At 32.2% G+C, this 27,044-nt stretch overlaps 1 protein-coding gene across 2 annotated transcripts in view; it reads right to left on the bottom strand.

The window, feature by feature from the left end:
* LOC145249691 (centlein-like) overlaps positions 1–27,044 on the bottom strand; it is a 1,118,615-nt gene that overhangs the window by 469,756 nt on the left and 621,815 nt on the right. For both annotated transcript variants that reach the window (XM_080111490.1, XM_080111491.1), the window contains exon 8: positions 13,100–13,176. In XM_080111490.1, the coding sequence (XP_079967616.1) occupies positions 13,100–13,176 (77 nt within the window). The remainder of the gene's footprint in view (positions 1–13,099; positions 13,177–27,044) is intronic.

The raw sequence follows: 27,044 nt of genomic DNA, 5'->3' as shown, positions 1-27,044 counted from the left end.
TGACTTTATTATTATTATTATTATTATTATTATTATTATTATTATTATCATTATTATTATTATTACTAATGGAATAGAAGATAAATTGATATAATTTTATACTCATGAACGGGATAAAAGATAAAAGCTATTTTTAATATTATTACTAATGTGATGATAGATAACTATTATCTTTAATTATTACTAATGGAATAAAAGATAACAACTATTATTATTATTATTATTATTATTATTATTATTATTATTATTATTATTATTATCAGCATTATTATTATTATTACCAATGGAATAAAAGATAAATAACTATTATTGTACAAGTATTACTAATGGAATAAAATAACTATTATTGTATAATTATTACTAATGGAATAAATGAAAATTAACTTATAATTATTATTATTACTAATGGAATAACAAATAAATAACTACTATTTTATAATTATTACTAATGGAATAAATGAAAATTAACTTATAATTATTATTATTAGTAATGGAATAACAAATAAATAACTATTATTTTATAATTATTACTAATGGGATGAAGGATAAATAACTATTGTTCTTCTTCTTATTACTAATGGAATAAAGTTAAGGTAAACTGCTTCCGTATGGTGTGAAGTTGCTAAGGAAGTGGGATTTGTAATGCTTGCAAACAATTGACAGTTCATTTCTAATATTTAGTAGTTTGTCCCTATCTTTAAAGTTACAGATAAAAAAAATTTTATGCGGACAAAGAAAGGAAGGGGAATATAGGGCTTTAAAAGTAATGGATTATATACATATATATATATATATATATATATATATATATATATATATATATATATATATATATATTAGCAAGGTTGTTGATAATGCTCAATTTAAAAGAGAAATATTACTTTATTCAATTAGGCGACAATATACCTCTGTTCTTATTCGATTAGAAAAAACTGTCCTCAAATAAGAACAGAAATAATATATTTTCGTCTGACGATGTCTTTTAAGACTGACACAACAGATTCATTGTAGCGACTCATGGTAATTTCGTTTTTCTAAACTGAATAAAATAAAATAATATATATATATATATATATATATATCGATTTTTAATGAATAATAAGAGAACGATTGAATCCGTGAGAGGGTTAGTTACTTCCGCCTCTACTAACCACATGAAGTAAATAAGGTATTCTCTTCCAAATTCTATATAAATTCTGTTGTTCAACACGATGCACCTGAAGAAGGTTACATGAACCAAAGCGCTGTGAAAATAGTATCCAAAATGAGAACAGTTGTCCGAAGACAGTGAATAATATGGATTGACGTAAAAAGCACCGTGGAATTTCCACAGGCCGCACAAAATGTGTGTCAGATGAATAGACAAAGAAAGTAAGGATATTTCTGCCTTATCGAAAATTACAAACATGAAAATAATTTGATTTCAAAACAATCGCTGACACCGACAACTTGATATCTGGAACAACATAACAGTCACGAAGATTTTCACTTTCTTTGTCTTTTAATTGCGTTGTATTGTCTCTTTATTTTTGCACCTTGTTTAATGTAACAGCAACTATGTTTGTCATAGTAAGGAAAAAAAAAACTGAAATAGAAAGCATTTGAGAAAATCAACTGTTTTTGTTTTTAATAAAGACAAAGTTAGTCAAACAGCAGTTTGAGCTGCGTTTCATTGTATTGTTTAATCAAAGGAGGAGGAGGAGGGAGTAGAAAGAGGAGGCGGCGGAGGGGTTAACAATCATAATAATAATACCATAATCTAATAATCTACATATAAATAGAATTATTAATGACTTCTCTGAAATATGCAGTGATTTTTATAATCTACTAGATGACACGTGACCCGTTGAGTCAGTATATATATATATATATATATATATATATATATATATATATATATATATATATATATATATATATAAATGTAATTCTTGGTTCGTTATAAGCAAATAAAACCATATTTCTACGTTACCAATTTATTTGAAATTTTCAGACAACCCATCTTTAGAGTCGAGGGATGTTTTTATGTTATTAAAATAAATTTACCTCGCAAATTATTAAAATATTAAATAAAATAAATATATTTTCGTAACGTTAGTGCGAACCAGTTTTGTTGATAAAACTGAACTTCCGGTTCGATTCATTTCACAGCCACGAATTGACGAAACAAACGAGATTTCATTTTCTGTTTACTCGATAAGTAAAAAAACAAACAATTCATTTGTTTATCTTCCAAATTTTTTAATTTAAACATTTTTTCTTTATTATATAAGGCAAAAAAAAAAGTTTGTCGTTTGCTTTTTGAGTTTTTTTTTTTTTGTTTTTCGATACAAGATTGGTTGGTAAAAGTACAGTTTTTTTTTTTACGGATTGGTAACTTGCTTAAATAATATTTGGTGCTAATGCAAAGAGTGGTCCACGCTATTTTTTAAATCGTATTTCCAGGTTTAATTAAAGTTTTATTATATGTTTTTTTTATTCAATTGTAAGGTTAAAATACAGATTAGGTACAAAACACCCTCCCCTCCCCATGTTAAGAATGGCTTTTTAAATAATAACGTTATTATTTCAACACGGATCACTCTCTGCATGAGTACTGTACTTTCACCTAACAATTTAATAAACAAAACATGGTACTTATGCAGAGAAAGTATCATAATAATATAATAATAGAATAATAACGTTATTTAGAAAGCCATTCTTAACATGGGGAGGACGTTTTGTTACTATTCTATACTTTCACCTAAAAATTTAATAAACAAAAGATGGTACTTATACAGAGAAGGTACCGTGCTGAAATAACGCTATTAAGAAAGCCATTCTTAACATAGGAAAGGGAGAGTGTTCTGTAACTATTTTATATTTTCACCTAACAATTTAATAAACAAAAGATAGTACTTATGCAGAGAAGGTACCGTGCTGAAATAATACCATTATTTAGAAAGCTATTCTTAACATTGGGAGGGAGGTTTGCATCTATTCTATACTTTCACCTAACAATTTAATAAACAAAAATAGATAGTACGTATGCATAGAAAATACCGTGCTGAAATAATGTTATTTAGAAAGACATTCTTAACATGGGGATGGTATTTTGTAACAATTCTGTCCTTTCATCTAACAATTTAAAAACAAAACATGGTACTTATGCAGAGAAGCTACCCTGCTGAAATAATGACGGTATTATTTAGAAAGCCATTCTTAACATAGGGATAGGGGTGTTTTGTAACTATTCTGGACTTTCACATAACAATTTCATAAAAAAATTAAACTTAAGCAAACAAGGAACAGTACTGAAGCATTAACATTATTTAGAAAGCCATTCTTAACATGGGGAGGGAGGATGTTTTCTAACTAATCTGTACTTTCGGTGCTAATGCAGAGAGTGATCCGCGCTATTTTTTAAATCGTATTTCCACGTTTAATTAAAGTTTTATTATATGTTTTTTATTCAATTGTAAGGTTAAAGTACAGATTAGGTACAAACCCCCTCCCTTCCCCATGTTAAGAATGTTTTAAATAATAACGTTATTATTTCAGCAAGGATCACTCTCTGCATGAATACCGATTAACGTTTTGTTCTTTGCTTTTTTACCGTATTTTTTTGTTTTTTTTTCAAGAAAACCTTTTTTAACAAAGATTGAAAGTGCACACTTTTTTTTTTTTTTTTTTTACAGAAAATATGAATGCTTTTAAAGAAATTGGGTACTCGTGCACTTATTGATCCGTGCTGAAATAATAACCTTATTATTTAAAAAGACATTCTTAACATTGGGAGAAGAGGGTGTTTTGCACCTATTCTGTACTTTAACCTTACAATTGAATGAAAAAAAACGGTAAATTTTTAGATTAGGTCCACCTCCACAATTTTATTTTAAATGACGACTTTTGTAGGTTTTCGACTATGCTAAATACGGAAATCGCATTGAAATTTTGCAGAAATAAGTAGTTATCGAGATATTAAAAGTTTGTATAATGCATTTTAATCTCTGGCAGCCATCTTTTTTACACGCTTGTGCGCGTCATAAGCAAATCTACGTGCGTAACAAAGATGGCCGCCAAAGAATACAATGCATAAAACAACTATCTATATCTCGATAACTACTTATTTCTGCAAAATTTCAATGCGATTTCTGTATTCAGCATAGTCGGAAACCTTTAAAAGTCGTTATTTAAAAGAAAATTGTGGAGGTGGACCTAATCTTAAAACAAATACCAAAAAAACATAAAACTTTGATTAAGCTTGGAAATACGATTTAAAAAACATAGCGCGGATCAGTAAGTGCATTAGCACCCATTAATCGACTCACGTGACCTTATTGCCAAATAAGGTCCGGCTACAATGTTGAACGCGCCGTTCACATTGTTTTTTTTCAAGTTAACTTCAACTTTCACAATATCTTTTTATTTTTTTATAATTACACAATATCTTTTTTTAATAATAAATTGTTAGTTAAAAAATCACAGAATAGTTACAAAACAGCACCCACTCTCTAAGGTAAGAATGGCTGAAAAAAATATTAGGTACTCATGTAGAGAGTGATCCGTGCTGAAATAATAACGTTATTATTTAAAAAGCCATTCTTAACATGGGGAGGGAGGGTGTTTTGTATCTATTCTGTACTTTAACCTTACAATTGAATAAAAAAACATATCATAAAACTTTAATTAAACTTGGAAATTCGATTTAAAAAATAGCGCGGATTAGTAAGTTCATTAGCACCAGAAATTGTTAGGTGAAATACAGAAAAGTTTCTACCAAGAAAGCCATTATTTTTTTTTTGCTATTCTTACCAAGGGGAGGGGATGATGTTTTGTCACTATTCTGTGCTTTCAACTAACAATTTATTAAAAAAACAAAAGGTAAATTTTCACATTAGGTCCACCTCCACAATTTTTAACATGGGTAGGTTGGGGGTGTTTATTCTGAAAGCCGTTCTTAACATGGGGAGAATGGTGGTATTTATTCCAAAAGCCGTTTTTAAAAGACGAAAGACAGGTAAAAGGTTAAAACATGTGGTTAGGCATGGGTGTTGTTTATTCCGAAAGCTGTTCTTAATATGGGGAGGTTGGGAGTGTTTGTTCATGGCCGTCAGTGAATTATAGTGCATAGTACAGGTCTTTATATCTCGAAAACTAATGGCCTCTGCAAATTTTAAATTATATTTTCTTATTCAGCATAGTCGAAAATTGTGGAGGTGGACCTAATGTAAAAAAAATATACCCTCCCCCCAAAAAAGATATCGTGAAATTTAAATTTAAGCTCGGTAACAAAAATAAAATTAGACAGAAAAATACACCTTTGGGTTTGTACTTGCACAAAGACTTGAAAAAGTTGTCAACAAAAACAAGTATATAACAAGTAAATATTTTCAAAGGCAAGATAAGTTACTTTTCTACCTAATTGGATAATTTTTAGTGTTTTTATTGGGTTTGTACTACTGTACATATAGATTCGAAAAAGTTGTCAAAAAATAAATGTATAACAAATATTGTCAAAGGCAACATATGTTACTTTATTACCGAAATGGATAATTTGTTTTGTTTTTTTAATGCAAAATTTTTATTCGGCTCAAAAAACACAGCGTTTACTGTTATATTTGAAAATTACAAATGGCGGCAGACTGTGTTAACACATTAGGTTTGAGAAAATGAGTTAAAATTAAAAAAAAGCTATACAAAATACTGTTAAAAACCACTGAATACATGTCTGCCTATGTCACAGTAACATATATTGAGTGAGTTCCTGACAGTATTTTGTATAGTTTTTTAGTTTTAACTCATTTTCCCAAAGTTAATGTGTTCACCAGTCTGCCGTCATTTGTATTTTTCAAATATACAGATAAACACTACATTTTTTCAAACCGATTAAATATTTTACACTAAATAAAAACACTAAAATCTTATCCAGTTAGGTAGAAAAGTAACTTATCTTGCCTTTGATAACATTTATTTGTTATATTTATTTTTCAACAACTTTTTCATTTCTGTGTTTAGTAATACAAACCCGTTTTATTTACTATAACGTTTAGTCGGCTCGAAGAACAGTGTTTATCAGTGTATTTGAAAAATACAAACGGTGATGGACACTGTTGATGATGTTAAGTTTGAGAAAATGATTTAAAACTAAAAAACTACACAAAATACTATCAGAAACCCACCGAATATGTCAGCCTATGTCACAATAACATATAATCAGTAGGTGTCTGACATTGTTTTGTATAGTTTTTAACTGATTTTCCCAAACTTAACGTATTCAACAGAGTCCGCGACCATTTGTCTTTTTCAAATACATAGATAAACACTGCGTTTTTGAGCCGATTAAACATTTCACATTAAATAAAAACACTAAAAAATTATCCAGTTAGATAGAAACGTAATTTACCTTACGTTTGCTTTCATTTATTCGTTTTTGAACAACTTTTTCGAATCTGTGTATAGTAACAACCCCCTTACCCAAATATTAATTAAAAACTCACATTTTTTAATACAATAAAAAAGAAAACTATTTAGCGTTTCAATGGTTTAGCAAATTTCGGCTTAATCCACTGAATGTTGGTCGAGCCCAAGCCATGATTGATGGTAACTCCTGAGGATCCGGATCCAATTCTGCAAGAGTACCATATTTTTTTTCCATTTTCGCCTTTTTTTTTTTTTAACTTTTTGGCGTGGATTGCTGTACTAAGAATATAAGAAACATGCATTTTCTCTTTTTATTAGAATTTTCCATTACACGAAATTAAGCCACAGCAACGCGTGGCAGGGTACAGCTAGTATATATATAAAATGATTTCTTGATACTTTTATTTGTAAATATTGAATAAATAAAAGGATATCGTATCTGAAACGATCATACATGAAAAATTGGATTTTATTATGTCTCTCCTATGTAAACTTGATAATTTCACTATTATTAATCCCTCATCCTTTCTATATATAGCTCTAGGTAACAACACCTACTGAGCTTTTCATAACTGCAATGCTCCTTGTCCTTATAGACACCCTATAACACACACACACACACACACATATATATATGATGAGAATTATGGAAATAGTATTCCGACGAAATAGAGAGATAAAAAAAAAGGAGCAAACCAAGTGATGTGCTCGTTAACGTGTCGTCTTTATTGCGAGACTTCCTCTGGATAAATGAAATTAAGAAAACAAAACACCAGTACACATATTTGAAAATATATTTTTGATGTAATGATATGTATGGCCCTGTTCCATTTCAGAAACGAAAAAAATCGTTGGAAATTCAAATATGGAAGGGGCATAGCGTTGTGAAAGAGAGTAAGATCTTTTTATAACATCGTTTTATAATTTATGAATTTCCAACGATTTTTTTCGTTTCTAAAATGGAACCAAAAAAAAATATATATATATAAATATCAAATATTTGTACTGATATTTTGTTTTCTTAATCTCATTCATCCAGAAGAAGTCTCACAATAAAGACGAAACGTTGATGAGCACATAATTTAGTTTGTTCCTTTTCTCTCATATATATATATATATATATATATATATATATATATATATATATATATATATATATATATATATAAGGGAAGAAAAGCCATAAAGAATTTAGCCAAATCTCATTATAAATTTATTTCAAGACAATAGAGCCTTTTCAAACGAGTTGAAATAAATTTATGCGATTTGGTTGTTTTTCGTATATTAACTTTTAACCTTGCTCTGCTACGCATTGAGCCCTCCATTAAAATTACTCTGTCCGTTATGGACATAACATTTCACACACACACACACACACACACACACACACACACACACACACACATATGTATCGTGAGGAGCGTTTCAAAAGCAATGTCTCTTATTTGTTTATTCTGCCCGAAAGCATCAGAGGGGATTGCAAATTACATTGTTATAATGACTTTACTTATGCATTCATTATCTGAAAATTTCATCTCTGTTGCAGAAATTAACGGTGTAAGATGCTAGGAAAGCAAGCCCCGTTATGAACATGCGTTAGAAACAATGATGCGTGTTTGTTCAAGGTTTATATATATATATATATATATATATATAAACCTTGAAGAAACAGACGAAACTGTTTTTTTAGTAAAAAGAAATAAAAAAATTATTTCATTTTATTTGCCATTATTTTTCTTTTTTTTTTAAAGTTGAAATATTTCTTATAAGTAATAAAAATTGTGCAAACTTTTAAAAAAGAGAAAAAACAAAAGAATGGCAAAAAGAAAAAAATTAAATTATTTTTTCTTTTCTTCTTTTAATAAAATTTTTGCATCTTAACGTGTTCTAAAAACCGTTTTGTTTATTTATTTAAAGTTTTTAAATTATTAATGCTCCAAAGAGCTTTAATACTAATATATATATATATATAAACTACTTAATTTACTCACATAAAATTAATATACGAAAGTATACATTTATGCGTAAACTTTAAGTATTTACTTCAAAAGTGCTCAATACGTAGGTAGAGCTAGTTAGTAAGTTATAAAATATATATGGCGATTAAGCAGTTATAAAATATATAGGGCGATTAAGCCATATATATTTTATAACTTACTATATATATATACATATATATATATATATATATATATATATATATATATAAATAATGCCTTATTCATATAATAATACTCATATGTAATGCTATTCAAAATTATATTACTGAATATAGTCATATAATAATATTCAATATAATAATACTGAATGTAATGGCTCTTAATATATCACTACTCAAAATAATACTACTCATCTGTAATAATACTCAAAATAATATTACTCAATATAACATTAAATGTTGTTTTTACATCTGAAGCTTCTTCATTTCTATTGACCTATTTAACAAGAGAAATCCAACCTGCAGCTAAGCACAGTATGGCCGAACAAGTTCAGCATGTCACCAATAAGCAGGTTGAGCCAGGGTAGAGAATGGAGAAATAAGACATGCCTAAATTCAAACAGCAGACATAAATTTGCAACATTCCCTATTAGTTGAAGGAAAAGGGAAGAGAAAAAGTGAGAGAGAGAGAGAGGGAGGGAGGCACAGAGAGAGAGAGAGGAGAGGACGGAGTTGGGGAGGGGAAAGGGCAGCAGGGTCAAGCTGCAGAGGTGGCAATTGCAGCAGTGGACGAATGAACAAGACAGTGATCCGCCATGAGTCACATTGATGACACGATGAGACGGGCATATTTCATAGCATGTTGGCAAAGATTATACACAACTGGTTGGACACTGTATCTGCCCGGCCGGAGTCAGGGCTGAGGAATCTGGCTCAGCATTCGTGTGTTTTCTACACTGATGAAGTCGATGAACCAGTAAAGCCCGCCATCAGATGTCTACGGCATTATCGGAACTCATTTTCTTCTACTTTCCTCTTGATCCGATTTGTTGTCCGAAGAGATATTTCACCAGGGACGCTGTTACAGTGTCAACGGCCGAGGATGACATTGCGTGATGCGGGGACGGAGAAAGAAAGATGAAGAAAGGCATAAATTGTTTTCAATTAATATTTTTCAATATGGATGAAGTCAAGTGAACAAGCGAATTCCCGGTTACAAGAACAAGCGAATCGGTTCAGTAATGGCAAGGATCATTTGGGCAAAAGATGACTCAGTGGTTGGAGCATCGAATCATGTCTGATGAGGTGTAATGTTCAATTTTTAGTTTACATTAGGTACCGAATGTCCTGCAAGATTACATCTGCACTTTATCAATTCTGCTGATTATTAAAGAAAAGAGATTTTGACTAGTTGGATTCTTTGTTCTCATCTTGAGTGTTTTGGTTGATGTAACCTCCGACCTTCTTCAGGTGATTCTTGTCGAACTCAGGAATCTTTCTGTTAAACTCGGGGATCTTTTCGTTGAACTTGGGAATCTGAATAGAATTCGAAAAAGAACTTTTATTTAATCCATGGGACTAGCATGCTCCTATCCGATCAGTCACGGCTGAGTAGAATTCCTAACTAATTCACAGTTATATAGTGAGTATCATCGGCACTGAGGACTGCACTTTCAATCTCCAGAAGAGTGTAACTTACAAATGAATTTTTACAAAGGATTTTATCCACTATGCTACGGGTCTTGTGGCGTAGTGGATAAAGTATGCTGCCCTTGTGGATTAAAAAAGGGGTTCCATTCAAAAATTCTGTACAGATTCCCGAGTTCGACAGAAAGATTCCCGAGTTTAACATGGCACATCTGAAGAAGGTCAGAGGTTACATGGACCGAAACGTTGTGAAAATAACACTCAAGATGAAAACAGTAGTCCAAAGAATCCAAATAAAATGAATAATCAATCCTTATCTCAAAAGTTCAGAAATAGAAGAGATTTTTACCTTCAGGAAGACTGTACATCTATCTTTATTTTGCTTTTTAACAATAAAATGCCACATCTAGGGAGGTGCTACTCCTAGCATGCTTTCTTGTCTTAATGTGAGATGATTTCTTTTTTTTCCTTCATCGTTATTATCAGTCTAACGTGCGTTTTTTATTCTTGCATATGGAGGACAGAATTAAGAAATTGACTTCAAAACTATCCTATCTCTGGCCAGGTCTCTATTTATCCATATTTCTCTCTAGTCCTTTATAACTGCCTCCCATGTTTTCTTGGCCTTCCTCTGATGCCAACTGAACTTGCTACCTCAACTGATCTACATCTACTAACCCAAGAACTTTTATTCATTCTTTCAACACAGCCATACTATCAAAGTCACCCATTCTATTTTTTTTTCTGGTCCCCTGAAAAAAGGAGGATCGACCTGTAAATTCACCCTTGTCCATTTGTCTGTTCGTCTGTCTGCTCTTTTCTCAATAACTACGCCTTGGAATTTTCTCAAATTTTGCACAAACATCAAACATGATATGAGTAAAAAAGTAACAGAACGGATTTTCCGGGAAAACTCTGGTTGCCCCCTCTAGGGGTGCCTTTCAGATTAAAACGGCTAAAATTGACACTTCTCTGCTTATTAAAAAAAAAATGATGCCTTGGATTTTTATAAAACTTTCTGAAAAGTTATAACTAATTGATTTCTATATAATTTTGTTTGTCTATACTTCACGATAACTCGTGGGTGTGCCCCAGGGGCTCTTTTAGGGCTAATAAAATCACTCCGTTTTTGGGACTATTTTACCATATTTGTCCAAAATTTTCTCTGTGTGGCTATTTAGCAGTTTTGCATGGTGCTGAACTCAAATTTAAATATGTTAAGGCCTTGGGGACTTTTGGGGCTAAATGGGGCGGGGCAAATGATGGACTTACTCATTTCTTATTTTGTATGGTGCAAAACTCAAATTTACATATGTTAAAGCCTAAAACTGCACCGTTTGTTCATTTTCACCAGGATTTGACGTCCCCTAAGGACTTTTGGGGCTAAATTGGGGGGGGGGTGCTGAACTTAGTCATTTTTTTATGCGTCGTTCACTGTGCACTTACGGGAGACCATGCACACTTCACTTGTTTTTTACAATAACTAAGACAGAATACTGCTGCCACATCTGTGGAGGTTTCATTCATAGCACTCTTTCTTGCTTCGGTGAGGGTGTGAGTATCACATGACAATAAAAAGCTGAATTTCACAATTGGGGTAGGGGGGTACTCTCTGTGTGTATGGGTGTGTGTGTGTGTGTGTGTGTGTGTGTGTGTGTGTGCAAAGAGCAGGAAGTTATAAAAAGAAAAAACAACCTGTGTCTCATAAACAACTAGCAAGGGCATCTGGTATTGCATAGGTGGAAACTTTATTGAATGGCGTAGAAATTGTTCCCCATCCCTTAATGATTTTTTTCCCTACACAATTGGATTTATTGTTGCCATTTACGTACAGATTATACTGCAAAAGTCATGAAACAGCATTAACATAGCTTTGTGTAAAATAACAACTTGTGTGCAATTAATAGTATAGAATGAATGATTGTCACAGGAATAGCCAATGAACAAAACAAAGCTGGATTTAAGATGAATTTCATACTCCCCCCCCCACATACACACATTATGTGTGCGTCTGTGATGTGTGTGTGTGTGTGGAGGAAATGAGAGAGAGAGAGAGAGCGCGCAGTAATAAAAAAACAAAACAAACAAACCAAAAAAAAAACAACCTAAATGATGTAAGTAGTAAAAAACTGAAAATGAATTGAAAAAGGTTTAATTGATGAAATTTAAAACTTTACCAAAAAAAAAAAATACAAATAAGTTGCTCATCAAATTAATTGAGGTCAATTTTTCAGATTGTTTTTTTTTTTGTGTGAGGTGGGGGTTGGGAGGTTTGGTTTTCCTAAATAATTCCAATCAGTTTCACCTAAGAAAATCAAAATCAAGAGAAAGTTAAGAGTGTGCATGCTAAGTGTGTGTGTGTGGGGGGGGGTGTAAAGAGAGGGAAATTATTAAAAGAAAAACGACTTGTGTCTCATAAAAAACCTAAGAGCATCTGGTATTGCATAGGTAGTGTTGGGATGATTCCAATATCTTTCCCGATTCCAATACAATTACCGATGCCGTACTAAATTACTGATTACAATTCTTTATAAATCTCTAATTATTTAACTATAGAGTTGTTTTTCACCTGATTACTATAAAAAAAAAAAACGTATTAAATGTGCAGATATTTTTTCAAACGTAAAAACATGTGCGTGTGTAGCGGGGATGACCTATAGAGTTTAATTTTACTGGTAGTTTAAAATCAATAAATATTCATTATTTTATAATTACTACCAGCAATGGAAGATTTTTTTCGGATGACAAATATCGAAAAACTGGCTATAAACATTAATTTGTTCACCCTCAACTGGGCACTTTTCTACAAGGAGGGCACTTTTTTTATCGACGATATTTTTGAAAGTCATCCTCTCTTTTCGATTGACTAGTCTTAATTCAAATCTTCGTCACTTCCGGTTTGGCGATGGACGGAACAGCAAAGACGTCACTTTTTTTTCTCACGTTCTTTTCCTTCTTCACAGTACGGGTTCGAGACTGCCTGCCTACTCCAACTTCTTTTTTTTTTTTTTTTTTTGCCCAACACACATCTCCAACCACTCGGGCAACGCCAAGCACACAGGCTAGTATTTTTAGAAACAAGAACTTGAATACGATTGCAAAAATACTTACTCATCTTTTGTCTGTTTTGGTTCTGTTAATGTTGTATAGTCCTGGAGCAAAGACATCTCATCTGCTGATCTACAAGACTAAACAAAGAAGACAAGAATTGAATATCATAAACAAAAAACCAATTCTTTTGTTTCGTAGTTTCAAATTTGATAATTCATTGCACACTTATTGCAATGCCTCCGCCCAGTCTTAAGAGACAATGGATACACCCTGTAATGGTAGCTGCGCATGTAACTGTAAGGCAAGGGTTGCGCTATCCCCAACCACACCTCTCCTGAATCGGCACTGCTTGAGTCCAGTGGCAAGAAGTGCTAGAAACAATGTCGAGATAAGCGGAGAGCACATACAGCACATAGAATTCCCAAATGGTCACCCATTTTTAGCACTGACCAGGCTTAACGTTGCTTAACTTCGGTAATCTAACGGGAACCGGTGTGTCAACGTGAATTATGCCGTATTACACTTATTATAACTACCAAAATGACACCTCATTCTTAACAATCATCACGCAGCCTGATAGACTCTTCTCTTAGTCGACAGTGATAACGCTCTGCTGGTTAATAATGAACTTCTGCCATTACTAAGCATTTAAGAAAAATATGGCATCGAATGTTCGTTGATATGTTTTCGTCCATATTGTCTTTCACCCTTGCGGCTATTTTTGTATTGCAAACAGCCTTATTAGATACCTATATACTTATATCTTTTATTTTTTATATATCTTTTGTCTTTTTTTTATCATTCTTTGAAAAAAAAAATTATTATACAGAATAGGGACCGCATTATCGTCAGCAAATTATGTTATAGGTTGCGTAAACTGTCGGAAATTGTCGAAACGCTTAGCCAATGAAATCACAGCAAACTACAATCGGAAAACGGCATCTTTTGTTTATTAAATTTATTGATGGAATATTTTGTTTATTAAATTGTTAGATGAAAGTATAGAATAGTAAAAAAAAACAAAAAAAAAACACTCCTCCCATGTATAGAATTGCTTTCTAAATAATATTATTTCATTGAATAATAATATTAATTCATTGAAATTATCATTTGATCATTGTTTTCGATTACAATTATGTTTATATTTTTTAATTAATCTTTGATTGTTTGTTAGCGATTATAGCGTTGGCCTTCGGTTCAATAAATAAATTAAAAAAAAAAAAAAATGAAGTTTACATTTGGCACCTTTCGGCTGCTGAGAATATGCCCACGATAACACGATATCTCTTCTCCATAAGTACTAAAAAGGATTATAAACACAACCAGTTCGTAAAATATAAATCTATAGAACATTCGACAGAATTTGTCAAAAAAAAAAAAAAAATCAAATTACAAAAATTAATCTTCGTTTTATTTTTCTTCTGTTTTTTTTTTTTTATCTTAAGAAGAAAAAATATTTAGCTTGACAAATAACTCAAGATCTATAAAACATTATTATTATGTTTTAATTTTTTTGTTATTTTTTTTGTTTGTTTGTAAAACAAATCAAATAAAAAATAGCGGCAAGTTCAGAGTGCAACCTAATTAACAAAACAAAAATACAGAAAACTCATTATGATGTACATACCCATTACGAAATGAAAATGTCATATTCCAAAAACCATGTACATTTATCAAGCATATTTTTTTGTATAAAAAATTATTTTTCTTCAATTTTTAGGATTATTATTAGTAAATCGTAGTCATTGCAAGGCTGCTTTTGATCTCAGTAGTTCGAATTTTGTTGGCTTTCTTTATTTATTATATATGGCGGATCAAGATACAAGGTTCTCGTTTCATCATGAGATTTGATTTTCTTAGTTTAAAGAAAAACTACTTGACAAATTTACGTGATTTTTGGAATATGACACTATCGTTCTGTAACAGGTACGTAGATCATAAATATTTTTCTTTCTGTCTTTAATTAAAAAAAAAAAATTAAGTTGAACGCTGGTCGCTGCACTTGCAAAAAAATGAAAATTGTCTAATACAAAAAAGTACTTTTATAGTTTTATTTTAATGTGAAAAAACAAGAAAGAGAATAAAATTTCAAACCTTAAAAATAAGTATTGAAAACATATATTAAAATGCAAACAAAAAGCCTTTGATGTACCTATTTACTCTGCTTCCCCACTGGACAGTTAGACACCAGGGTCGTTTTTTAACGTGGAGAAAAGGTACAAAAATAAAAAATTGTCTCAGTCGTGAAGGACTGATCCTCAACCGAAAGAGAACAAGAAATGGAAGTGCAGCATCTGAAGAACAGATACTACACTTTGATCTTGACCAAAAGGCCAAGTAAGCCTTTGATGTAATAAGTTTATATATATATATATATATATATATATATATATATATATATATATATATATATATATATATATATATATATAAAAGTGAACGTGTCTGTGTGTCTGTTTGTCTGTGTACATTTCCCTACGCAATAACTCTGTCAATTTTTAGTCTACAGACTCGAAATTTGATATACAGGGTACTGAGATTTGGGAAAATCTATGTGATCGGTTTTCGGTCAGAAATTTGGCGATAAAGGGGGCAAAGTTCAACGATTTGACATTTGAGAACTCTACCAAACTCCTCCGACAATTTTGGGTCTAAACACTTGAAATTTTAGATATAGGTTCATTGGACATGGATCTAACTTAATAACTCAATTTGAGCCCAAAAGAATCAATTTTAAGGGGTCATAATAGGGGTCAAATTAAAAAAATTGACGTATTTTTTGTTTTCTTTTCTCAGTATACACCTCCAAACACCCGGGCAACGCCGGGTACCCATGCTAGTATATCTATAAAAGTGAACGTGTGTGTGTGTGTGTGTGTGTGTGTGTGTGTGTGTGTGTGTGTGTGTGTCTGTGTACATTTTCCTTCACAATAACTATGTTAATTTTCAGTCTAAAGACAAGAAATTTGATATACAGGGTACTCAGATTTTGGAAAATCTTTGTGATCCGTTTTCGGCCAGAAATTCGGCTGTTAAGGAGTCAAAGTGCAACGATTTGACCTTTGAGAACTCTACCAAACTCCTCCGATAATTTGGGGTCTAAACACTTGAAATTTTAGATATAGGTTCCTTGTACATGTATCTAACATAATAACTCGATTTGAGCCCAAAACAATAAATTTTAAGGGGTCATAATAGGGGTCAAAGTTAAAAAAATTGACCGTTTTCTTTTTTTTTTTTTTGATCAGTGTACACCTCCAAACACCCAGGCAACGCCGGTGTGTGTCTGTGTGTGTAAATTTCCCTACATAACTACTCTGTCAATTTTCAGTCTACAGACTCGAGATTGGACATAAAGGGTATTGAGATTTGGGAAAATCTTTGTAATCGGTTTTCGAACAGAAATTTGGCTTTCAAGGGGTCAGAGTTCAACGATATGATCTTTAAAAACTCTACCAAACTTTTCCACCAATTTTGGGTTCAAACACTTGAAATTGTAAATGTAGGTTACTTGGCGATGAATAAAACTTTTAAATTTAATTTGAGCCCAGAACAATAAATGTTAAGGGGTCAAAGTTTAAAAAAAAATTGACCTCTACGGTCTCTACCAAATTACTTAGCCAATTTCTGGTCTAAACGTTAAAATTTTATATAAAATGTATTAAGACATAGAACAAGCTTTTTAATCGGTTTTTGGCCGAAAATCTAGCTGCCAAGAGGTCAAAGTTGAAAAGATTTGACCTTTGCAGTCTCTAGCAAACTATTCAGCCAATTTTGAGTCTAAACAGTAAAATTTTACATAAAGTGTATTCAGTAATGCAGCAAGCTTTTTAATCAGTTTTGGGGCGAAAATTTGGCTGCCAAGAGGTCAAAGTTGAAAGAGTTGACTTTTGCAGACTTTACCAAACTCTACCGCCAATTTTGGACTTAAACACTTGAAATTTTAGATATAGGTTACCTGGGCATGAGTCAAACTTTTAATATATATGTACATATGCACATAAAGTTATGAACAGTACATAGGGCCCGAGCAAAGCCGGGCTGAACTGCTAGTATATATATATATATATATATATATATATATATATATATATATATATATATATATATATATATATGGATTTTAATTTGATTCCATTGTAATATTAATTGCAACAACAGCATTTAAAGGTTGAAACAATGCAACGACAATATAAGCGACGCTAATTTTGCCGAATGTTATTTTACTATTTTCTCTTATTTATTTATTATGAAAGAAAAATTATAAACCAAAGAAAAAAAAAAAAAAACGATTTCCGTGCATTAAAAAAAAAGTTGGTTTGCGCAATCACGTAGGCAGGTGTTTGCGGAAACCGACAACGTGGGTGAACGTAAAATGGTGCAAAAAAGAAGTTGCAACAAAAATAATTAAAATATTTAAAAAGAACGGAGCAAAGGGAAGGAGAGAGAGAGAGAGAGAGAGAGAGAGAGAGAGAGAGAGAGAGGGGGGGGCAGTTGGTTATTTCGCTCGATTCCGTGATGAGACACGATCTCTTTTTTTTTTTTTTTTTTTTGTAGTGAAAATTAATTAATCGAAGAAATTCGTTGAAATAATGGTGAATTAGAAAATGAAACAACTACAAGGGCACCACCAATCCGTAAAGATGCTGTGTGCCATCAAATTGGTAGATTCCACCTGGATGTGTTGAAATGGTTTCTTATAAATCAGTTCGTCTTTGAAAGACAAATTAAAATTTCCCTTTCCATTTTCATAGTATTTATTAATTAGTGTAAAGATACATTTTGTGCATGCAACTAGCTGGTATAACATATATATGTATCTATCTATCTATCTATCTATCTATCTATACTCCTCTAATTATTTTTTTTTCTTGTATTGATATTCATATTAAACACCCATTTTTCTGTTTATTTAAAACGAAAATACAACTTTGTTATATATATCGTGCATGAAATTGCATTCAACTTGCAAAAGCTCTAGCTAATTTGCATATTCTTTTAAACATTCATTTTAATTAATTCTCTATTAGTTTTTTTTTTCAGTTTTCTCATGGGATGATCATGTTTAGTTAACTATTATGTGTAATTATATTCAGGCAAATACTCTACAAGATTTATACTTGCGTAATATTTGTGTAAAAAGCTTATAGTAAACACAAACCTCTTTCTATATATATTTTTGTATGCGTATATATATATATATATATATATATATATATATATATATATATATATATATGTTTAAAACATTTTGCCTACCAAACGCCTCTGCCAGTTTTGGGTCTACAGACATGAAACTTAATACCTTAAGAGGGTATTCGAATCCATGCGAAACTTTATATTTGGGGTTTAGCTAGGGAAACTCGGTGCAAAAGTGTGAAAATTAAAAAATGGAATTTTTCAGGTGAAAGTCGAACGACAACATTACGAATATGTATGCGTAACGTAATAGCTGTTGGTTCATGTTTTAATTTTTAACTTTGCGGCAAACATGTCTTCATAGCTCAGGCATTATCGTCAAAGGAAAAAGTAAATCGTAAGCTAAATGTTTTGGTTTAAATTCTCGGTGGTCCGCACAAGCCATTTTTTTTGTTTAATTTTTAAACCATCACTATATATTGGTCCAATATAATATAATAATAAATACGAAATTTACATTAACCAAAATATCATATTTAAATGTATTTTACGACCGGGCAATAGCAGGCGGCCTGCTAGTATATATATATATATATATATATATATATATATATATATATATATATATATATATATATATCTTCTATCTATATCTATATATCTATAAAAACAGAGATGTGTGTGCCACAGACGATTTCTGATTGGTTAATCCAATAATCACATCTCCTAAAAAACTATGGTTCGTAGGCTTTTAACGATACCATAAAATATTATGGCTTTATTTATTGTCCATCTTGGAAGGGTTTAATTTTTTCCTAACTTGCGATTTACAAATTACAAAGATACGAAACTAACTTACAATCTAACAATCGAACCTCCGACATCACGGCCGCCATTATGAAACTAAACCAAAAAAAAAAAAAAGCGCCTTCACTCGTGGTCTTTACATTTCGGGTTTGGGTACTTGTGCAGTTTTCCATTGACATTAAAAAATGGAAATATTTTTAAAAAAATATATATATTGTACGTACTCGTCATGGGATAAAGTTTTCCTACAGAAAAAATCACGTAATTTCATCAAGTAGTTATTTTTTTATAGCGAAAAAAGAAAAAAATCAACGCTACAAGCGAGTCATTATTAATTAAACAGAAAGTTCAAGTAGGGGGATTTCCCCATTTTGATTTTTATAGCGAGGCCAAATTTCGCGAATTTGGCCTTTTTTTAAAACAGTTTGGCCTTCAAATTTCTGTTTGGCCTTTTTCTTCACCGATGAAATAAAAAAAGCAAATAAAAACAACGCAATAAAACTTTTAAAAATACGGCACACTTTTGTTGTTCTTGTTTGTTTGTTTTTTTGGTAATTTTCCTTATTTTTTTATTTTTTCAAGATAATACTATTAAATGGACACTATTATGCCAAATTAGCCCCCCCCCCCCCGAAAAAAAATGCACAAAAATTCGAGATTTAAGGTTTTGACGAGATAATTTAGCGAATTGTCCGGACTATTGCGAGAGAACCATCCATTAGTTTTTCCTGAAATTTTGCCACAAATTGTATTTCAATAAATAGATGTGCATAGTAACAACATTTTTTAGCCGAAAATTTCCGTTGCGTCCCCAGATTTCATCGGTGAAGAAAAAGGCCAAACATAAATTTTGAAGGCCAAACTGCTTTAAAAAAAAGGCCAAATTCGCGAAATTTGGCCTCGCTATCAAACGATTTGACCTTTGAGAACTCTACCAAACTCCTCCTACAATTTTGGGTCTAAACACGTGATATTTTAGATATAGATTCCTTGGACATGGATCTAACTTATTACCTTTACTTGATCCCTAAACAATAAATGTTAAGAAGTCATAATAGGGGTCAAAGTTTAAAAAATTGACCGTTTTTTTTTCTCAGCATTAACCTCAAAACACCTGGGCAACGCCGGGCACCGATTGCTAGTATATATATATATATATATATATATATATACACACACACACATATATATATATGTGTGTGTGTGTGTGTGTTTAATAAATATCTTGTTATTGAAAATTTATTCACATTCTCAAAAAACACTTTTAAACATATAAGGAAGATATACAAAATTTTAATTATTCGAGAAGAATACAAATAAACAAGAGAAAACATATTCCATGGAGTTTCGAAGGACGCAATTTTTCTCATCAGAGTGAAGAAGTTTGCAAAATATACAATCAATTTTGCAGTTTAATGCATTAAGGGAAACAAACAATATTAAATTTATCATATTTGCATCGAAAAAGTTATTTAACAGTTAGGCAATTTGTAGAGATTCAATGAGATTCAGAAAGCAATAAACAGGGGGGGGGAGACAAAGGATATGATAAAAGATCCAATGAGAAACACTGTGTGTGTGTGTGTGTGTGTGTGTGTTATGGCAAGCATCTGCATGAAATATGAAGAGATATACTATAGTATATATTGATTTTTCGGTATTTACCTCAACAGTACTCAATACATGAGTAGAGTTAGGTGGTAAGTTATGAAAATGTATGGCAATTATGCTATGTAGAATCTCCTACGTTTGATCTCCAGAAGGAATCGTCAGGTTAAAATGTATAGAATTTCTTATCTGTTGTTTTTATATATCCACGTGGTGTTTAGTTTACCTAACTAACCAATCAGATTTATTTTATCCCCGGCAGTGAGTTGAATTATTCATTAGCCAACGGCCGTGCTTTACTCAGACAATGGTATGGCTAACATCTACTCCCTATCTTATTGGCTTGTTTTCTATAGGGGGATGCATCTTTTTCTTTTGTGAATGTGTTAAATTAGTATTTGATCTTATCTTGACACATGTGTGCATGAAGTACATTTTTTATTAATAATTTTATTTTATTTTTTTTATCATGTATTTCTATCCTAAAGTAAAGTTTATTCTATGTATACAGTTGTTCGCTATTTCACTTCTACGGTTTAATAAGTTTTGGAGGAGTCTTTAAAGTTTAGAATTTCAAATTTTTAATTTAAACATAATCAACATATGTCGTCTAAATTTCTGATAATTGGATTAAAGGTTTACATATATTGGATTGGCATAGTTCTTTTCTTTTTTTTTTTTTTAATTACATTTTCACCCCAAACAAGGTACAGTGTCACTTTGATGTAGGGGAATACTATCAGGGAAATAAGATAGGGATCTCTACTGTGTAGGGGTGGGACTTTGCTGCTTGTTGGGTTTGTCGGGAGTATTTACGTCGAGGAGGTATAAGGGTTTGTAGTTCGTCAGAACATTCACCAATAAAATACTTGTAAAACAGGCAGAGGGATGCAAAATTTCGTTGATAGGACAGAGGTTGAAGCTTAAATGACAGTTCAGGACCTATCAGGTTAGCGATTCTCTTTTGAACCCTGTCCAGGAGTGAGATACTAGTAGCAGATGCACCAACACAAGTGACAACAATACTCCATACATAGGAGAATGCTGACCTAGTAAAAGTATAGGATATTTTCAGGCATAAGTAACTTTCTAGCACAGTAGAGAGAGCCCACCTTTTTTGCAACAGCTTAAGCAATGCTCTCGATGTATCTGTTCCAACTCATGTTCCCTGTAAACGTTAAGCCAAGAAGTTTGAAAGAAGTACTTTCAGGTAATCTATCTTTAGCCATAGCTATTGGTGGTTGAGAAGGTTTCTTGTAATTACTAAAGGAAACAAATTTAGTCTTGGCAGCATTGAACGTTAACATCCATTTTGACTTCATTCCACTGCAAACTAGAGCTCATCCTATAGGGTTTCCAGCATTACCTTGGATATGTGTTCATTTTAATATAGCTCATCAAATTTTTTTAGCGAGATGGGGGTCTTCAAATTTTTTTAGGGGGATGGGGCCTTCAAATTTCTACTTTAGATATAATCTACATGTGTCGTTTAAATTTCTGATAACAGGATTTGATGTTTACATACATCGGATTGGCATTATCTTGTAAATATTTTTAGGATGACAACTAGGAAATTAATTATTTGATGTTAGCCAAATGACACTGAAAAACTTGGGTCCAATAGTAGATGGAACCCTTTAATCCACAGGGTAGCATACTCTCGATCCATTAACCATGGGTAGAAGTCTTAAAAAATTTGGAATTATATTTTTTGTATCACCCATACTGAGAACTGAACCTTCAACCTCTAGAATAGTGTCACTTAGAACTGAATTTTACGTCACAGTTTTTTGTGGATAATTCCAGTATGAATTTTCGGAACTGCAATTTTTGGCAGAAAGATTCTTAAGTTCGGCAAGATATACCTGAAAAAGGTTGGAGGTTACATCGGCTGAAACGTTGTGTAAGAAACACTTACGATGAGAATAGTCATTCGAATATTGCAAATAATACAAATTATTAATCCTCATCTAAAAAATTCAAAAAGATAATATTGCACTTTCTGTTGATCAAAATCTTTGTTGCAAAATAAACATTTAATTAATTTTCTGAAGTTCTGAGATGAGGATTAGGGCTATGACAACAGCATATTCTTATCATTGTTTTGATCCCAGTTAAAAATAAAATAGGGAATCCAAGTAATTACTATCGTTTACATTTTTACGACATTGTCTGATAAAAAAAAAACGTCAGCTAAGAATTTAACTGAAACGATCAATTTCATGCAATTAAATAAAAACAATCATAGATATATTTATTTCAGAATACATAAATTAATACGAAATGTTGAAGTGTTTATTTGCTGTCTTATTTTCACACCACACAGCGCTTCTCTTTGTGCATTTTATATATATGTCTGCAGACATTGAACAACCCAGCCTTCCCATACACACACATATTGAACAACCCAATCTTCACATACACACACATATTGAACAACCCAATCTTCACATACACACACATATTGAACAACCCAATCTTCACATACACACACATATTGAACAACCCAATCTTCACATACACACACATGTTTGTCCTTCCCGATATGGGTAGGATTCAAACACTGTTTTCTTCTCATTTTCGTATGGTCTATGATCTTTTTCTTTTCTTTTTTTTTTTTTTTTTTTACACAGTGATCACCACTTATCAAGGCCCGGAAGCCACTCAGGGATAAGGGTTATTGCAAGTACATTACGTTAGTGTGGAGATTTGATGAAGTGTTTACTTAAGGGGGCGGTTCATTAGGAATTTGTTAACATTGAACTTGAAGACATCCAAGTTGTAGTCCGGTGGGAAGCAGGCAGACGGAACAGAGTTGCATTTTTCCTTTTAATATCCTGAAAATGTCCTCTGAAATAGGGACGAAACGTTGATTATTTCATAATTTCATATATATATATATATATATATATATATATATATATATAATGTTTATGTATAGAATGTGAGATATAATATAATTATTTCCACAGTCAAACAACGTTACAACTCACACTGAGCCATGAAAGTCAAGGTTTTTTGGCTTTCATGGCTCGTTGTGAGTTCCGACATTGTTTGCCTGTGGAAATAATTATATATATATATATATATATATATATATATATATATAACTACTTCATTTACTCACATAAAATTAATATACGAAAGTACAAATTTATGCGTAAACTTTAAGTATTTACTTCAAAAGTGCTCAATACGTAGGTAGAGTGGATGAAACGCGAAATATTCAGTGTAGCTTAATCGCCATATATATTTTATAACATCCACGGCTGGGGAAAGGTCTTTGTCTAGCCGCACTGATGAGTTGTGATACAACGAAACAATTCTGTATGTGGATGACAATTAAAGCCCCCTCTTTGGGTTGAGCACTTTGTAAATATATTTTCACCCGACGCGTATTTAAAAGCGATTAAGCGAAGCCCACTATTAATTTGTTTGTAAACAAGCTGATGGTTGGAGCACTGTGTGACGGGAGGGTGTGAATTTAATACACCCTCTATGAGAAATATTTACGGCACTGATTCGTAGCTGAATGGTGAAAGCCGCCGACTGTCAATGCGACGGTCGTAGGTTCAATCCACGGCTGGGGAAAGGTTTTTGTCTAGCCGCACTGATGAGTTGTGGTAAACACTATCAATAATTCCCCCCACTCTTTATCTGTGCCTAAACCTAAACGTAGATTCCATGAACAAAGCTTCTTTCTTAGAACTGCACGCCTGTGGAATTGTCTTCCGTTTTCCTGCTTTCCGGCTGACTACAATATGGTTGTCTTCAAGTCTAATGTAAATAAGTTCTTGATGAGCCGTTCCATATAAGTTATCAAATTTACCAAATTTTCATTACTAATTATTACTATACTGTCCAATTTCTACTGTACACTCTTTAACCCTTATCCTTAAGTGGCCTCTTGGCCTTGATAATGTGGTGATGCCTATGTAAAAAAAAAACAAAAAAAACATTCGAGAGTCAAAACAATGAAAAGAATATGCTGTTGTCTTAGTCCTTAATGAGGATTAATTATTTATATTATTTGGATTCTTGGGTTTTATTTTCAAAATATAATTGTGAATTGCTTAGCACTTCTACCCAGTCATGGCTGAAGGAACGAGAGCATGCTGTTTCCATCGATTAAATAATTGGTTCTGTTTAAAATTCTGTGCAGATTCCAAAGTTCAACAAGATACCCCTGAAGAAGGTCGGAGGTTTCATCGACCAAAAAGTTGCGAAAATAACAGTCATGATAAGAACAGTAGCCTAAAGAATCCAAAGAATATGAATAAATAGTTTAATATAAACAGCAACCTTTTTGTGAGAAAGTTTGTTATTTTGAGAAGGAGAGTTTTCTTTCGAAATATGAAAATATATATTCTCTTATTTTTCAATTCAAAAGGATAAATCAAATCTGGCGCTAAGCGCGTGGACACTTTATTAGCTGTCTTTTATAATTTTGATATTCAAAGAAGTACACGAGTGCATTAAAGTGAAAGTTAGTTGCTCGGCTTCTTTGTTGAGTTGGTGTGATCAGCTCACAATTTGTTTCGTCATAATTAAGTAAGAAAAATAGAAAGAAAACAGCAAAACAAAACTTGTAGCACGGATTTTAAATACTCGATTACTTTAACACATTGCTGCCATCAACCCAACATACCTTTAAATAGTGGGGGTGGAGGTAGAGAGAATAAAATATGAGATAGTGAGATAGAATTGTAAAGAGAAAAAAAAAGAAATAGATATAGAAGAAATGAAAGCGAGAGAAAGAGGGAGAGAAAAAGAGAATTATTAAGCGAAGGGGAGGGGGGTGATATAGAGAAATAGATAGTGTGATAAAAAAGCAAAGAAAGAGATAGTGAGATAGGAGGAAAGCGAGAATGAATGCGAGAAAGACGGTGAGAGTGATAAAGAGAAAGAGAGAGAGAGAGAGAGAGAGAGTTATGGAAAAAGAAAAGAGAGAGAGAGAGAGAGAAATGTGGTGTCCTCACAATGTAAATGAAGAAAAAAATGAAACAACATAGAGAGTTATACTCAACACATTTTCTAATCTGTATCCAGACAGAACAACATGTGTTGACAAATAAACGTGCTATGTGAGCAGCCATTCACCAAATTGCACACACCTGTTGTAGCAGCAGCAGCAGCAGCAGCAGCAGCAGCAGCAACAACAACAACAACAACAACAACAACCAACCAACCAACCAACCAACCAACCAACCAACCAACAAACAAACAAAAATGTGCTCGATATTCTTTTTTTTAATTTTTTACTTTTTGACAATTTTTACAAACTTAAAGAATATTCTTTCTTCATTGTTACCAACGATTCTAATACTGTTTCAATCTTCATCTCAAATCCACAACTGATTCTTAAATAAGAGCATTTGGAGCCCAGGGGATAAATTTATTATAGAAAGGAACGTCCTAATTCTGTGTCTGTGTGTTCGCCTAAAAATGAGAAATTACGAAAGATATCCTTACAATATTTTTTCAACGGACATCTAAACTCAGAAAGCATCAATGCTCTACACCATGAGAACTTTCCTGTGAATTTCAAATAACCTTCACAAATTTTGGTTATTATGCATTTTGTGTTGCAGAGAACAAGACCCAATCTTTCCACCAGACAAGTAATGTCTTTACAGATACACGGATCTACATGGTTACAAGTGCTATCTGAAGTTTTACTTTGCATAGGCTAAATAATCAAACCCTAGCCAAGTTCCAATATTACCGATCATCATAGTATTCCCTCCAAGTCTATTCAACACTCATAAGCCCTTATTCTCGAGTGGCCTTTGGATCTGCATAAGTCGTGCCACAAAAAAGACTAGTTGCCCTACCTATAAGATTCCCTGACATGTTGGCTAGAAACGAAGTGTTATAGCCAAAACTGCTTGTGCAAAGTAAAACTGTTTGTAAGAACTTTGCATCAAATTCCACCATTTGTGATCAACACAACCTTTTCTCAGAATTTCCCTCCAAAACTGAATATATTCTAAGCAATATGTACATAGTTGTCTGTAATTTTGCCAAACTCACCAAAATTCTAGACGCAATGAAAGCAATTGGTCCTGACAGTATACCAGTCATTGCAGCCAAAACTAGCTTTTATCCTCACAAAGCTTTTCACTCGTTGCTTGAAGGAAAAATGCTTCACGCCTTCTGTAAAACTTCATCACCCAGCCTAGTATTTAAAAATATTGCACATTGGTCTTTCTGTATCTCAATGTCGACCAATAAACCTCTTGTTCGTCATGAGTAAATTGTCTGAATCTATGATAAACCAAGAAGCAGCCAATCACTTTGGCAAATGCAGTGACAAACAATATGGATTTCATCTTGATAGATGAACAGCTGATGTCTTGAGCCATGCTATGTTACATTAGTTTCTTTTATAATTTTACAGCAATCTTTATCCCAAGAATTGGGGATTGGTCTTCTGCATCACAGTACTGAC

This window comes from Euprymna scolopes, chromosome 28 (genome assembly GCF_053919585.1).
Source record: "Euprymna scolopes isolate OS-2025 chromosome 28, ASM5391958v1, whole genome shotgun sequence".
NCBI lineage: Eukaryota > Metazoa > Mollusca > Cephalopoda > Sepiida > Sepiolidae > Euprymna > Euprymna scolopes.
This window is presented reverse-complemented; position numbering and strand designations above follow the sequence as displayed.